Source organism: Bidens hawaiensis, unplaced genomic scaffold (assembly GCF_021521415.1).
Source record: "Bidens hawaiensis isolate Kalapana, Puna unplaced genomic scaffold, B.hawaiensis_p1.1 tig00002477_1, whole genome shotgun sequence".
In the NCBI taxonomy this organism is placed as follows: domain Eukaryota; kingdom Viridiplantae; phylum Streptophyta; class Magnoliopsida; order Asterales; family Asteraceae; genus Bidens; species Bidens hawaiensis.
In genome coordinates, this window is record NW_027491136.1 from 2066848 (window position 1) to 2084873 (window position 18026).

General features: G+C 33.3%; 1 protein-coding gene and 1 pseudogene across 1 annotated transcript; one reads left to right on the top strand and one right to left on the bottom strand.

Annotated features, from left to right (window-relative positions):
• Positions 1 to 3742: 3742 nt before the first annotated feature.
• Positions 3743 to 4763, top strand: LOC143619527 (uncharacterized protein At2g29880-like; annotated as a pseudogene).
• Positions 4764 to 5230: 467 nt separating this feature from the next.
• On the bottom strand, positions 5231 to 12994 carry LOC143619694 (formin-like protein 20). Its single transcript, XM_077091565.1, has 17 exons — positions 12922 to 12994; positions 11328 to 12031; positions 11044 to 11259; positions 9374 to 10959; positions 9028 to 9148; positions 8704 to 8775; positions 7886 to 7984; positions 7727 to 7768; positions 7548 to 7628; positions 7411 to 7461; positions 7204 to 7285; positions 7034 to 7128; positions 6881 to 6952; positions 6680 to 6796; positions 6088 to 6156; positions 5934 to 6000; positions 5231 to 5842 (listed from the first exon to the last, which is right to left on the bottom strand). The coding sequence occupies exons 1-17, from the start codon at positions 12992 to 12994 to the stop codon at positions 5712 to 5714; spliced, it is 3678 nt and encodes a 1225-aa protein (XP_076947680.1). The 3' UTR covers positions 5231 to 5711.
• Positions 12995 to 18026: the final 5032 nt, after the last annotated feature.

Genomic DNA, 18026 nt, shown 5'->3' on the forward strand with positions numbered 1-18026 from the left:
TTACAAGACTGAATAGAAACAATGTACAATTTTTCTTTGTATTAAATGCAAGTGTTATAAGTTATAACATATTAACATGATTGATCTAGTTAAGTAATTACAAGGATTTTAGACTTAAATTAACATCTCAAATAAATATAGCACATAGGGAGATTATTATATTCCAAAGCAAAACCACCAACGTACTAGGAATGCTCGGATAAGTACTTAAAAAACTTGATTCAAATCATCCGGACACTTCATCTTTTCTCGGCGTACTAAAAAATTTGTAAACTTAATTGAGGTGATATTTCAAACTACCAAAAGTACACAAATGCATCTTTTCATTCGACCACCCGATTATTTGACTTTTTTTAGTTTACTGAATTAACTGAGATATGTGAGACTGAATTACCCTATGTACTTGATGGAGAACCCGAATGGTGCCCCTAGTGACCTTAAGGAATTTAGTATTGCAAAAAGATTTAACATCTCTATTTATTTCATCACTTCGGTATTGTATTTATTGTCCCGAAACAAAGTAAACATGTTATAACAACTTAGCCAAGTTACTCTACCATACAACAATTAGTAGAGATGAGCAATTTCGGGTTTGGTATTGATTGGTACCGGTATTGAATTGGTACCAAAATTTTGAGTTTCGGTATACTAGGATTCCCAAACTTTTTTACCTTTATTACCGGTACTAGTACCAAAAATTTGAGAATTTCAGGACCGGGATTTTCGGTACCGGTACGGTACCGATATCATTCCTAACAATTAGCATGTTATCATAACCATCAGAATAATTTATAATTTTTTTATAGCCTTTTAAGCTGAACTTCAATTTCAAAAACTTATTAAATTGCTTTTAAACAGAATAAATTTACTATTGAGCAATTCCATGAATCATTTTTAAAATTTATAATTTGAGTCTTTTTGACGAAAAACTCTCATTCATAAATGGTCATTTTTAAAATATCAATTTATCATGCACAATATTCTTAGTCTTAATTAAAATTACAATTATTGTTATTAAAAACTTAACTTCAATTAAAAGCCAACATTATGTCAGTATGAGGTGAATGAAAAGAATCTACATCCATCAACAAATTGATCATGTTTAGTTGGTATTAAGCCTTTCATTCACCAATTCTAAAGGAAGTGCCAATTTAGGCCGAACTACAATTTTAATCAAGCTTGACTGAATACTTTTAAACACTCAAATTTCACCTTATCAACTTTGCGCAAATTTCAATTTTTCTTTATTTTATCCATTGTTTTTTTCTTAAATTATTTAGAATGATCATAAGAACAAAACATACATAAAATTATTTTTCAGTAATTCACTTTCATACTTAACTAACTTATAATAAAAAAGTATTACAATGTAAATTATCGGGTTCTTCATGCAACATATGCAATCAAGGTATCGCTCTAGGGTTTGGAATTTAGATAACTAACAGCTAAACCAAAACTGAGAGTTTTCAATTTAGTTTTTTAGACCTTTTTTTTTTGGGGGGGGGGGGGGGGGTCAGTTGAATTTTGAAGATCCTTTTTACTATAAGTGTAAATAAGCTTGAACGAGTTAAAGTTTGCATGCTCAGGCTCAACCTATAAGTAATTTTCAGTCTCCGGCTCTCTTGGATTTAGCCAACGTATTATTTTATAACTATTTCATTATTTGTCTAATATACATACGTAACTATACATGTATACATAATTGTACTTTTATGCATAAGGCAGTATATATTATTTAGTTGTTTTATTATAATTTATAAATTTATATGTAATAATAATTATTCGGTAACTATATTTAAATAGTTATTCTGTCTCAAAAAAAAGGTTATTATATTTATATAAATAGTTCGTTTATTACATGAGCTCTAATATAAGCTTAGTTGGCTCGATTTGGTATTTTAGTGAATAAGTGTTCGGATTATTACATCCTTAGTTAACCTAACAATAACTAAATTAATATTCTGGTCATATCTTTATTAACTCACAACTATAAAATATTCTCTTAAAGCATTATCAAACAGGTAAAATGATTAAATTCAAATACTGTTGCACTAAACTCATATCAAAATAAAAATTGGGTCATCTTCGAATGACTGTTGACTAATTAAGTAGGTAAATTTTGGTTTGGTGCATGAGCAAATAAGCACTAGTAATTAGGCCACCCTCACGTTTAGACTATAAATTATAAAATTTAGTTATGACTTTTCTTAATTTGTATTACTGAAGCAGAATTTCAAATACAAGAAATATGATAACATATTATTATTGGATAAAATTAAGTACCATAACACACGCACACACAAAGTCCGGTTTATGTACCAATTGATTTTATTCTTAAGAGTGTAGGGAGCAACAGAAATGCGACACATTTACACGTGTATGGATTTTAGGGGCAAGAGTATTTACGTCCATTCAATAACGCAAGTTTCTGACACCAATATCAGTTTCATGTAAAATTGTATAAAAGCACTTTACTTATTTTGTAATCAAAGTATTGTATTAGATTTAGGCACATAACAACATTGTGTAATTCACTAGCCACGTAACCACACCGTTTAAAATGAGATAACAACACGGTGTATAATGGCATAAATGCATAATAGCACCGTTATATACACGATGTGTCATGCCTTTTCTATAAATAAATTTTATTAACTATATATAGTGATAATAATTTGCTTGTATTTAAAGAAAATAAGATGCTCAATTTTATGAAAAGTGAGTTTAATATATTAGTCGATCAAGTATCTAACGAAAAAATTTAACACGAGAGACAAAATCTGTTTTACCACACCTGTATTTACTAACTTCCAGTTAATTACTCAACTCTTATCGTGTAAATTTCAACCCTTAAAGGCCCAAAAAGGTATGGCAACAAATATTAAAAAAAATAGTAGTCACTTTTCTTAATTTATATTAACCACTTTTATGTGTATTCGTCTCACTAAAAACGTGGAAAATGTTGCCACATACCATCCGTAGGCAGAAGTGCCACTCTATCTGACATGTGTAACGGTCTCGAGGTTCCACTTTTTTATTATTTTTTTTCTTTTAAAAGGAATGGTTCTAAAACATACTCCCCTCTATATAGATATTGTTATTATCAGTATTGTTCAGCATATAAAATTATGTACATACATAGTTATCAGTATTGTTCACCATTCCGAGATGATATCATCTGAATACTTGGCTAAATGGACGAAAACCGGGAACGCCTGAAGAGTATTTCAACATGAAGCACTCAGCAGCAAGAAACGTTATAGAACGATGTTTTGGCGTTTTGAAGAAAAGATGGGCTATACTTAGAAGTCCCTCTTTCTATCCGATCGAAACACAAAATAAAATTATATTTGCATGTTGTCTTATGCATAACTTTATTCGAAGAGAAATGGCATATGATCCTCTTGATGATGATGAATTTATTGACACAAATAATGACGCGGATGACGAAGATCTTGGCTCACATGTGGAACATATTACAACAATTGCGACCTCGAATGAATAGACTAACTTCAGACAAAATTTAGCAATATCTATGTTTAATGCATGGACATCTAAACATCAATGATTCTCTAGATTAGTGTGTTTTTAGTTATGTTATTTTGGTACTGTTTGTTATAGGGAGTTTTCTTATAATAAATTTGATGTTTTTATGTGTGTGTCATCTTATGTTGTTATTTACACAACATTAAACTGTTTTTTTTTTGTTTATTTATACGACATTAATTTTTGATGTGAAGGTATGGAACTACAACTTTATTCTGAAAGGGGTCCAAGAAAAAATAAAAGAAAATGGAATGAAAATGAAGATGAGAAGCTTGTTGCAGCCATGCTTGATGTGCTTAATGCGTGATCCAATTACAAATCCGATAACGGGTTTAAACCTGGATTTTATAATGCAGTGGAGCTACAACTTGCAAACTTACTACCTGAAGCCGGCATAAAAGCAAAGCCACATATAGAATCGCGTATAAAGACAATGAAGATTGATTGGTTTGTCATTCATGATATGCTGGCATGGAATAATACAAGTGGTTTTGGTTGGGATTACAATAATAACATGTTCGATGCTCCCCAACCTGTTTGGCAAGCTTAAGCTTATATAAAGGTAATGTGTGAATATGTTTGTTGTTTTATATAGTATTTTCTTTTATATTATCATTTATATATTTTCTTAACTCTTAGTCTCTGATCATGATGATGTGCGTTGTTAGGTGCACAAAAAAGCAGCAAAATGGAGAGGAAAGAAATTTCCTCACTACTGGGACTTGTGTGTTGTATTTGGAAAGGATCGAGCAACTGGTAGAGATGCGCAAACTGCTGCCGATATTATATCTGACATAAATGGAGAAGAAGAACATGCTGCTGGAGATGGCTTAGATGATATATGTGTTGACCAGCCACTAAACAGTCCTTCATATGCTGCATCCAGAGAAGAATCAAGTGTACAACGAAAGAGAAATAGGCGCAACAGTTGGGATCCTTTAATAAACAGCTTGAAAGAGTCGGCAGAAATAATTGGTTCGGAGATTAGGGGGGCTACAGATACATTCAATAGAGTTTTTGGAACGGAAAGCAATAGAGAGGAACTACGCAACAAACTTTGGGCAGAGATGAACAAAGTTGTGGGTTTGACTACTCGCCAGTGTAACAAGGCTGTATGTAGGCTCGCACAGAATGAGGAGTTGATGGTTATCCTTTTTAAGGTTGATGAAGAACGCAAACTTGAATGGGTAAGGGACATGCTTGAAGATACCGCTTGACATGATATCACATATTTTGGATTGTTTTTATTTTTTAAGCTTAGCAAATTTTTGATGATTTTTTTTTAACGATTGGAAACCGTTTGGTGAATGATTTTAATTTTGTTGAGAAATTTTAAATGATTATGAAATTGTATTAGTTAAAAGTATTTTTTATATATACTACAGGTTAATATAAATTTTAAATGGCTAATGTTATAAAAGTTAAAAAACTTCTTTATTTAGAGGCAAGAGTATTTTTGTCAAATTTAATGAAAGGTATTCTATTCCTTTGTTGTTTCCTACATACCAAACAATACAAAACTAATAACTCATTTTATTCTCATAGTGTAATGATCCATTTCATTCCTACATTCATTCCATTCCATTCACTTGCTTATTCCATTACTGCATACCAAACATACCCTAAAATAAACCATATCAGAATACCAGAACACACAATTAATACTAAATAAATTTCCCATTCTACAACTAACAAAATGTAACTAAATCTGCACTTTTGATACACTAACAGTAACCTATTTTCCCAACTTGTTATCATCTATTTGGTTCTATATATACAACAAATTCCATGGCCAGTTTCTGTTCTAAAACTCTTACATAGACCAATTTCTTCTAATAATACACACCAAACAATCAAATATCAAAGTTAGCATATATACATGGTTAATCACTATACATTAGTCCCTATGGCTGGCCCATTACTTCAAAGGTCAACCCCCATCTGATGTGGTCAACTCACATCAGTTTCATATCTCCCCGGTAACACGTGCATCTTGTTCTGTGTATGTATTTAGTATTTACCATTCGGTTCACTTCACATGTTTGCAATTCAGGGGTTTGTGCATGTGGCTACCATCGAGCTTGCATTAACCCGTCTCGCCCGACCCTTTGACCGAATCTTAAGAAGAATAAATCCCATTCAGCTTATTTTTCACCTTTCTTTGTTCATTCAATACCCTTTGACTTTTCCATTTCAGCCTCTTTCTGAGCTTTCTTTTTTTCTAGTTCAGCCTGCTTATAATTCTCTTCATGAGCTTTTCGAAATAACCTCACAAAGTTTAGAAGAGTCTGAGTAACTGCAAACCGTAAAAATTATCCACGTGTTTGTTATTTATCCAGCATAGAATTCTAATAAAAAAAATTAAACCTTTATTGTTTATATGTTACCTTGTTCAAAAGGGCACCGAGCAGGGTCTTCACCAAAATATAGGGCTAATGCATCAGCATTTCTACCCTGTAAATAAAACAAAAGATATTAAACAACCAGAAAGTGAAGACGATGGCATTATAAAAAAGGGTTTTTATGTTTCTTGACTCTTACCACCACAGAATACAAATTTGTCACAGACGCCACTTCTGACTCAGCAAAGCCGATGAACTCGTTCAATGTCTTAACAGTTCAAGAAATATAATTACTTGGCAGATTGTATTGTTAAAACTGCAATCGTCTGACTATATTTATAGTTGAAATACTTAATTGCACGGATGGTCCATGTGGTATGATCATGTTGCAACTTTAGCCCCCAACTTTTAGAAATTACAACTTTAGACCAACCGTTTACACAAACATAACACAACCATTCTCTGAAATGGATGGAGGTTAACATGTTTCGATAAGTGTGGGTGAAATAATGCATTAATTATATATATACACTTATCCATGTTTTTTTTCGATATAAGGATATTTTAGTCATTTTAAAAAGTTTAACGGAAAAAGGTAACCTCCATCAATTTCGGGGACCAATAGTGTTACATTCATGCAAACAATTGGTCCAACGTTGTAATTTTTTTAAACCGGGAGACTAAAGGTGCAATATGAGCATATGCCGAAACCACATGGACTGGAACATCTGTGTAATTACTTCTACTCTTCTAGTCTTAAAAATGTAATGAAAATGATTTTTTGTAGTTACCTTATGGAAAACTTGAGATACAGGGCCATCATTTGCAGATGCAACCAGTTCTTGTTTAACCTTTTCAAGTCCTTTAATAATTGCCTGCATTTCTTCTGCTAAAGATTTCAATTGTATCTGCAATTCAACCCTTTTTGTTCATCTTTTTCTTTACCAACAATAATCGAAGACTATAATTTGAGAAAATATGCTAACATGAACCTTAGTTGCAGTCTCGAGACTAACAAGATCCACATGGAAATCTAAAAGGGCTGGTGACTTAGAGGCAAGAACCTGACAAATGGTGGTATATTTATCAGAAACAAAAGATGTATAAATATTAAATAGCAACAGTTATGCATATGCGACTTGTACCTTGCAGAGATAATGCATTAAAGTCATCTTGCTGTTAGAAGCACGTGTATCAGTGAGTTTCAAAAGACTGTCCAACTTGAAACCAACTGCAGAACCTGCAAAATATTTGTATAGAACCAAACGTGAAGTGCATGTGAAACAAATTTATTTATTAATATTAATGTTCTTACCTCTAGCAGTTCCTTGATTTAATGCATTCCCCAAATACAAAATTCTCTTCATGATTTCCTTCAATTTAGCGGAGTTTCGGACCTAACACCAGAAAGAGAAGTATATGAGATAAAAATAAAACAAATGTAAGGATTACAAAACGGTGTCAACTATTATATTGAATACCACTATTATTTAGAAAAAAAAAAGAAACTATATTAAAGTACCTCATCGCATGCGTTGTTTACAGTGTTCAAACTGTTCTTAAACTCTGAGAGCTACAATATAATAATGATGTCAAATAAATAGAAAATGATAATATTAGTATGTGATTAGAACACACAAACTATAACATAAAGAATACCTGGGTGTTGAATTGAATTTTGAACAGAAAAATACGTAATTTTGATTCCACACGTGGCACCTTCATGAGCTCCAGGAAGAACTAAGAGATAATTTATTTGAAAAAGAACAAAGAACAAGTGAGAGGCGACATGCAAATCATGATAAAAAGAAATAATAATTCATTATTTGGCTACCAACCTGTTCACACTTGCCCAGGGTCTCCTTGTCACCTGTATAATTCTGAACAGTTGCAATGCATAACCATTAATACATAAATAGAACAATTAAGCTACAAGACTCGTGCATATTGCAACCTAATAATACAACACTTATATAAAATAAAATTATTTATAGTACCTTGAGAAGCTCCATCTCTTCTTGAGTAGGACAGAACTTGATAAGATTCTCTATTTGATCGGCATCTAAAATTGATTCATCCATCGCTAAAGCTGCAGCCTGTAGATGCCCAAATAAAAAAACTTGATGCTATTCGACTCATTGGCATGCAATTAAGTATGCAAAAACACTGCTATATATTCCATATATAATTAATCTTGGAACTATAATGAAACTTAAAAGCAGCATAAAAGATTCATGATGTTGTTTAGAAAAGGATACAGGGTTCTTTCATTCTACAAACGCATATTTTAAAAGTTTGCTTAAAATGAGAGGCAATATTACCCATTTATTTACAAAAAGTACATTAGGGTTATGTTTTTAACAAGTCAAAAGGGTTAAGCTATAGGATTTAATTAGATATAAAACAGGTTGAAAGTCATCTGAGATTGGAGAACATTTAAAATGCACAAAAACCTCCTCGCTTTATTAAACAAACAATAAACTGTGGTTGCAATAATATAAATTTTAATCACTTTAGCATATTATTTATTTATATAATAAAAGTGCAACATCCTCAAAACATGGTTTAAGAATGTCATTTGAAACAAACCAACTGATACTAGTTCTTTTGGCATGGCTATGTTGATTAGGATAATTGTGCTCTATCCAAATCTTCTTACACAAAAATAAAGTCATATCAAGCATGTAGAAAAAGAACTCTATTTACTCATGACACTAATTGAGAAAAAAAAATACGCATCAATTTCCAAAAAATCAAGAAGCCAAATATACTGAGGCGTTATTCTAATGTAGTAATATATGAAGTCCACACTTACCATCATGTCGGGAAGCGGCATCTTAACCTTCGTGAGCATGATTTCCGTGTTATTAGCCCTCCTCAAATCAACCTATTAAAAAAATTGCAATAGCAAAATGGGAAGGTCGATATGTAACAGCCACCAGTAACTAAAAATACATAACTTTATATATATATATATATATATATATATATTCTAAAGGTGATTACTGGTTGATAAACATCCAAATCGATTATATATTCACATTAGGATATTCTTTTACATCTGAAAGGTAGGTCATCTGTCAAAAAGAATAAAAGTGGCTTCATATATAAGATATTTAACTTATTCAAATTGCATTACCAAATGGACTTTCTCAGGTTTTGAACCAGTAGACTTGCGCCGCCCTCCTTTAGAAGTATCTTTCTTTGGGACTATAGCAGAGAATAATGTCTCAAGTTCAGACACATCGAAATCTGGTGCACTGCAATCCAATAAATAAAATACTTAACATCAAGAAAACATGTGTCAACTGTATAAACATTGAGTACAAAACGTCTGCAAAAATAAGGTCCAAACCATTATGGCCATTTAAGCTGACCACAAGCTTTTGATGACCATAATTTATTTTCTCATTAGAAATATAGAGAAATATTGCTTAATTATGGAGATGAAAACCAAAATTAAGGTGTAGAAAGTGGAATAATACCTTTGGGGCTCTCCAGGTCTTTGCAACTCTTCCCACAAGCTTCCTTGCAAGGCACGAGCAACCTTGCTCCAATGCAGTGGCTTAAGATTAGATCTCCGTGGTGCTGTAGCCATTCCAGCTGGACGCATGATTCCTCGGCCTCTAGGGGGTATAGGACCATTACTTGGAGGTCCAGGTGCACGAGGTCCGAGCAGAGGTGGTGGAGGACCAACACCTGGAGGCCTTGGAGCTCCAGGAGAAGGCGGTGGTCCAAGTGCACGAACACCAAGTGGAGGCGGTGGAGGTGGCCCAGGTGCACGGGCACCGGGTGGAGGCGGTGGAGGTGGCCCAGGTGCACGAGCACCGAGTGGAGGCGGTGGAGGTGGCCCGGATGCACGAGAACCGGGTGGAAGAGGTGGAGATGGACCTGGTGCACGAACACTAGATGGAGGTGGTGGAGGTGGTACGGGTGCAGGAGCACAAGGCGTTGGAGGTGTCCCAGGTGCACGAACTCCAGGTGGAGGTGGTGGAGGCGGTGGTGGTCCCCGCATCGGCGGAGGTGGTGGCAGTGGCGGTGGACAATCTGGCAGTGATGGAGGTGCTCCGCGGATTGGAGGTGGCGGAGGTGGAGGTGGCCCTCTGCTCATCGGAGGTGGTGGTGGTGGTGGTGGCGGCGGTGGTGGTCCACCTATTAGAGGAGGTAGAGTGTTAACTCCATGCATTGGAGGCGGAGGTGGTAGTGGCGGGGGCAGTGGAGTTGATGGTGCATCATACATTATAGGTGTAGAACTTAGGGATGCAGACGGGGCTCCATACACCGGAGGTGGGGGCGGAGGTGAGGGTGGTGGATATGTGGATCCATATGTTGCAGGAGGAGGTGGAGGAGGTGGAGACGGAGATGGAGGAGGGGCCCTAGCGGCTGAAGGAAGAGGTGATGGTAATGGAGGAAGTGTTGATGTATCCTTAGTTAACTTTTCTTCCAAATTACTCCCACAAGAGTCAACAACAACTTGTTTCTTGTTTGTACTCTCCACTTTACAAACACCAACTTCTAGCGCCTTTTGGTCTTCTTTCAATAACTCAGCCAGCATAGAAGGCGCACTATTATATCTGGTAGGCGGATACACCACATGTACCGAGTTAGTATACGGCCCTTTATTAGGCGGGATCCATCTAGATATGACATTCGCTTTTGCAACTCTTGCATTCACCCCTACTTCCACCTTACCCTTACTAGAACTTTTTCCACTCAACTTCTTACCTACCCCATCGTGTTGTTTACCTTTCACCCCCTCCTTCACAATCCCATCTGTATTATAATCATCTTCATTAGCAACCACCACTGTAAGCTTCAAACCACCATTCACATGTCCCAACCCGTTTTGGTAAATCTTATTTTCCGGCTTTTTGTTTCCATCATTCGATTCATAGTCTTCAAATGCATCAACTATATCACCATTTTCAGCATTGACCTTTATTTCTTTAGGTAAAAGACCATCATGCCCATCAACCGCATTACTAAAAATCTCTTCCACTTCAAAAAACTCTTCAACTTCTCCTTCTGTAGTGATCATAGATGGTAGAGCGTCAGCATCCAAAAAACATACCTGATGCATACATATATAAGTATGCATTTGTAACTTCAAGTGCTTCCAAAATAAGGGTACTAGAAAAGGAACAAAAAGGGATACCTCTGCTTTAAAGTTCTTTGGCATTTGATCTCTTGCATCCCACGCAACATCAACTTCATCACGACTCAAAATAAGCAAATTACTTCGCACAAACGTTGTGTGAAACATTACTCTAAATATCATGTCCTCCTTAACATGATCCAAATGCACGCATTCAACAACCACGTCTCCTTGAACACGATGATGAATATCAATTTTCACCAGTTCACACTCTTTCTGCAGTCACAAAGTCATAGTATTATATTATTGCATTTTGAAACTAATCATCTGATGATTTAACTTACAGGTTGATAATAGCGGGCTTGTTTAATGGTTTTGGAGGATGTAAACAAAAGCTTAGAGCCCCTATTGGCTGTTGTTGAAGATGAATCCTGACCGTAGATTCGAATGACAGGTCTACAACCCTTTTCACCAAACAAAGGAAGGAATTTAAGTACAATATGATCCAAAGCTAACGGTGTGTTTGGAGGCGGCCAATCAGAACCTACATTTCTCCTGGATATGTACTGAAGATACCTCAGTTGAGAAGGTTGTGGATTTAAAGGTGTTATAAGACGAAGAACCTCTTTAGGAGCTTGTCTATACACCATTTCAAGAGTCTTTTGCTCACCATTATACTGTTTCCTAAATAAAAGAAGAGCTGCAAGCATAAACGCAAGCACGGGCCACCCGCCCCTTTCACAGTGCAATAGAAGAACGTTTTGTTGACCCGCTAATGAAAGCCAGCTTTCACTAGACTTCAAAAAGTGATGGATCATTTTTAATGGTAACATTGGGCACCCTTCATACTGCCTAGGGTATTCCATTACCGTCATATCGTATTGAGATAATATGTCTGATACTTGGGTTCTTTTGTCACCTTCTCTAAAGTTGAAAACCATGAAAGATGATTCGGGATAATAGTCTTGAAGTTGAGCCACAATGCCACCCATATATACCTTGTACTCATCTTCTTCAAGTGCTTCAGTCGAAAAGCAGCAATCGAAAACTGCAAATGATTCGTTTCAGATTTCAACAATATTATTTTTTTAACAGAGATCAACAAGCCAACAGAAAATGCACGCGTTTCGAATTTTCTTATAATATAGCTCCAAATGTCAACTTGAAACTTGAATTTCACTAATTACCAGACATACTAAAGTTCAGGCGATGTGAAATTGTGCTATTGAGGTACTAAAACCCCTATGCTACATTTTTTTAGTATGTATAGCCATATGCATAAGCCGATATCAACGATATATTGGTTATCGGTCCATTGGTAAAATATCAGTACCATATTGACCGATATATCACCGATATTCCCGATATCAGGGTTAAGTCTTAATTATCAACTTTTAGTGTTCAGTGTTAGTGTTTTAAGTGTTAATCAGATCCTACTTGCTACGATTACTAGTGTTTTGCAAGTTGCCAAAGTTTAATTAAATTGTTAATGGTAGGAAGAGAGTATAGTGTATTATTAGCGTTAAATTGCTATATGTATGAATTTTACATGATATTAAAATTACCGATATCCCACCGTCTTAAATATATGTCCATATTTTTTCCGCATTAACTGGTTAGTGCATAGCCTATTTCTCAATAACTTAAACCTAATTGAGCAGCGAGCAAGTTTTCCCCAAATTTAAAAGTCAACAATTAGCAAACCTAAAAGAAAAGAAATTAAAAAGTAAGAACAAGGTTTGACTTGTTAGTCAAACAATGACTAGAGGAGAAACATTCCAACAAATTGATTTGAAAACTAATAATAATAATATTCTAATCTAATAGGATATCACGAGTTAAATCCGTAAAGTACGGTGAGTACAGGTGGAATATGAAACTATATTATTATTATTATTATGTGGTTATAATAATATGTATATGTATATAAATACGTACCGTAAACCCTATCGGAGATCTCAAGGAGTCGATCCGGTGGCTTCCGGTAAAAGAAGCGCTTGAACAGTGCCATCTGGAGATCCAATATTTGAAGCAAGCCTACCTACCTAGATCGATCTCAAACTCATCCAAAGAGCTGCTGTTGAAGTTGAATCGAAGCTTCAATTGAGGAATTTGTAATGTGAGGTGAGTGTAGAGAAAGTAAAGCGTGTTCAGTTAGTTAAAGGATGGAGTTAGGGTTTTGGGGAAGTTATAGGTGAAGTAATGGCGATAGAAACATGTTGAAAACGCATGTGACTCCCTCACTCTTCTTCTTTCTGCTGCACATTATTATTATTATTTGGAGGGAGAGAGTGTTGAAAAAGGAAGCAAATATATGATTATCATGTACACGTGGAAACGGAATCTATAATATTAACGGAAACAAAGATCATCAACAAGATACTTAACACAAACAAAGATGGCAGTTAATTAGAAACATTATTAGATAAGACTAATAATTGTATAATGTATTTGTATACGGTGCTTAGCTTATCTATTAGGGTTACCTTATGAAAAAAAGACGTAGCAACTATTGATATCCGTTGAAAGAAGAGGAGAGAAAGAGAACGCGCTTCTATGACTGGTGTTTATGAGTTTTGACGGGTTTAATTGGGGTGGTGAATTGTTGATGACTGATTGGATTTTTGTTAGGCTTCTACAAGATACGCATTATTCCACTTACTAGTTTAAAGCGAAAGATACAAATATTTATTTGAATACATATTTTGTCTATTGGATTTAGTAGTTTAGCGTGCTCATGCGTTTCTCTCTGCCAAAACCTTGTTTTTTAGACAGTAATTTTTTAGTAAGCTCAAACATATGTATAAATAAGATTATTATTATTAGTTATCTAAACATATAAACACAAACATGTTACATATATATAAAATCTTATTTTTACTCTTTACAAGTTTTTATTTGTCAAAGGAGATTATTGTTCCAATAATAGACTTTTTTTTTATATATTTTTAATTGTTAAATACTTGTTAACTATTGAATGTTTGCTTTGCAACATTTATTGAATTTGGGAATTTTTTAACAAACTAGCGTTGATAGAAAAAGTATTTATAATTTTGGTGTTTCATGAGAATTATTTACCAAACTAGTGTTTTCCTCTATTTTCTATTCACCTTTTATTATTAAATCATCATATTAGAGTTTCTTTTTTTATTATTTTTATATTAGTTAACCTTTTTTTATATTTTATCAACAAAACTTTCTTATTTTTTTTATCTCGTTGCTATTCTTTTTATTTCTTTTTTTTATTGTTTTCAAATGTATTTATTTTTGTTTTTTATTTAAATATATTCATTTTACGAATTTTATTTTTTAGGTTTAGTTTCGAGACTTTGATGAACATAACCGATACCGATCAAATCCACGTCGAATAATCACCGCAACGTCTGGGTTTTACCAAATTATGTTATTTTTTTTGTTTTAAATATGTTCATTTACGAATTTATTTTTGGGTTAAGTTCCGGTACGGTAACGAACCTAGCTGGTACTGATGTTCTGGATTCTTTTCGTTTTAAATATGTTCAGTGTAGCATATTCAGTTTATTTTACATATTTTTTTAATTTGTTTATAGTTATAGAGATCGGTAGCGACTCAACTTCATTTGGCATTTTTGCCTTTTTGTTTGTGTTCTTTGAATTTCATATTTTCATTTATATTTGATATTGAGACTCGTGGCTTGTAGCAGGTTAAGTTTTAATATTTGGTTATCTTTTTATGTTTCTTATTTCATTTTGAATTTATTTAGATGATTTATTTGTTTTTATGTTTGACAGTAGTAGATAAAAAAATAAAATAAGAAGAAAAGAATTATAACAATTAGTGAAAATACAAAAAAAAAAGAAAAAAAGCAAAGCTGACTGATAAGAAAATATATATATAAAAAAAAGATAGTGGATTGATGGATAAAATATACATAAGCATTATGTTATAAAAATAAATAATCGATTAACTAAATAAAAAAATTAAAAGACTCCAATAAAAGAATTTAAAAATAAAGATGAATATAAAATAAATGAAAAACACTAGTTTAAAAAATAGTTTTCATGTAACACTAAAATACTAAAATGGTAAATACTTTTTTCACCGACACTAGTTTTGGGAAAAAATTATTGAATTTGGTAAAGTTTTAATAAACTACCTGACAGTTTTGGTTGCAGAGCTTTGCTTTGAAGATAAACAAATAGTTATCCACATTTCAAGAGGGAAACACAAAAGGTGCTATTCTGTCGTGATGGGTCCTCATACAATTAAGTTTGATTATATGGACCACTTGTTTTTGGCTCCTTTTACATGTCAATTTATCTTGTATTTTTTATAATAATAATAATATTATAAAACGTATTAGCATGACATCCACATATATTTGTTTTATGATTGAAACTGAAACTAAATTTTCTATCATGAAAATAGGTAAGATAATAGTAATATCTAATATAAGTTTAAAACATAATTAACTAACAATGGCTCATTTCTTCTTGGAAATTTGGCATCTCATATGAACAACAATCTCAATCAGTACTAATGAACGATTGGTTCTAAGCCATCCCTGGCGATTAATCAACAATTCGAAGTGTTTTTCTTGTGTCTTCTTGATAAACCAACGTTTATATAAAGATGTAGGAGGAATTTTTTTGGGGAGTAAGAAGCCCTTTTGACATCTCTTCATCTGCAAATAATTCTCGATATGAAAACACATAAACAAAGGGCTAACCTTTAAACATGAAAGAAAGTGAATCTGCAGGGTCCCAAATGAAAATGTCTAGTTTGAAATTATTGATGAAATAATATAAAACAACCAATGATGCATACTCATACAACTATACAAGAACTATAACATAATTGATTACTTAGAATTCATTGTACAAAAATTTAAATCATAATAATACATATATAGAAAATGATGCTAATTTATTTAATGTGTGATGGATGACTTAGATATTTTCTCTCTTCTTTTCTTGTTCTAAATTTCCTTTAAGACATACTTAACTTACAATGCATTTTCTACTTAGATATCAAAACTATACTTATTTGGGCCATATGTTCCATGTAAAACATCATATAAAAAATGTCACATGGTATGATTGTTGTATGCATTTTCTATAAAATATAGAAACTAAACAGCATGTCACAACTCTATTGGGGGCATAGAGATAGGCAATAGGCTCAATTGGACCCCACTCAACGATAAGTATTGGTGGATCTTGGATTTCACATGCCCAACTAACATCTCCCGGCTGTTTCGGATGGTTACTACCTTCTATCATTTTGCTTTTTTAATAATAAAAAAAATCTCTTATTATATGATGCAAACTTTTATAAAAATAGTTGTCTGTCGTTAGGATAATATGCTGGCAATATCATAAATGAAACAAATTTTCAATGGCATCTGTCACCTTCAAATCATGTGAACTTCAAAAGGGAAAAAAAAACCCGGTTTATTTTGGTTGAAACGGATTAAAATATTTGTGTGTGTGAAAATTATAGGTTGTATTGATTATTGTAGCTAAGGTTTACAAGATGATTGATAGGTTATATACTAACCGTATATACATAACGTGTCCTCGTACTAATATCAGTTACAATTGTGATCTAATAAATGGGTTTTTAGGGGGGAAAAACTAAATATTAAGGTTGAAACATGTTTTTAGAAAGAATAAAAAAATATGTGTATATTACAATGCGTTTACATGATATTATTACATTAGTGTTTCTTTCTGAGCATTTTCAATTTTAGAGACAAATTGTGGAAAATGTTACTCGACAACACATAAAAATTGTGTTTATGTAGTTTCCTTCTAAATATCTTGTTATCAAAAAAGTTGTGTTGATATAATTTCCTTCTAAGTATCTTTTTTTGGGTCCAAAAAATTGACTCGTGAGCCCAACGTAAAGTGATTTTGGTTCCTCGAGTCCTGAAACGTATATTTCGAAGGCATGAGTAGTTAATTAACATTTGTCTTCATTCTATCTATTTTTGTCTTTAAAGGATTGTTAGCAACGATGTTGTGGTTCAAACAAGTGCACAATATGGCTTGTGAGTTTTGCTTATTTTTTTCCCATGGACTTAGGTTAGGGTTCAACCAAGGTAAAAACAAGTTGATAAATTGCTTGCATTATGGGGTAGTCGTTTCTTAATTCTATAAATGATTAATGTTTTTCTCACATTTTGCCAAGATAATCAATCATATAGTTTAAAAATCTCACTTGGCCTATGTTCTTCCAAAGTACAAACTGGCTAGCGAGTAATTAGGAATAAGTGATCATCAGAGTTACATATTGTCTTCCGACATAATTTGACTTCATGTTCGCACAATTGCACGCTTGCACGCCCCTGAACCAAAAACAAATGTTAATTAAAAATTGGATCTTAATTAACATTAATATTGACTTCAAAATCGAGTTCAAGGGTTCGATAATAAAATTCGAAGATTTTATAATCGAGCTGAAGGCTTAATACTCACCAAAGTTATACTTTCAATTATCATTAAAGTTGAAAAATTAGAATTAGTGTATGCTTGATCCAATATAATCTCTAGTTACATAGAAAACCATATAGAAATTAATTGTTGAGAAGACCATATAAACAAAGATGTATTTAAGAAACTCTTTTGATAACCTGCCTGTTAACTCTTTTGAGTTCACAAGTTCATTTAAGCTATTAATGTATTTTTATCCCTTTAGCCTTTGATAAAACTTTTTTAACCAACCAGCTCTTTGTTCTTACTGACTATGGATCTACCACTGATTCAATGTTCGTTACTTATAATCGTGAGTGTTATTGGAATTTAATTTAAAAGATAGTCTATTAAGCATAATTATAAAGACTTTAAGACACAATAGTTAATTAGGCGATTCAAAGTTACATATTAATTTATTTTTGAACGACCAACATTATATTACCACCGAAAACAGTATAGCAAGGCCCTAACCAAAGCGTATACAACACAACCACCCGATGCTATTTACAAACAAAACCAAAAAACACCAACTTATAATATCACAGCCCCCGACCCCTATATCCCGGGAGGGGAGCCGCGAACGTTGA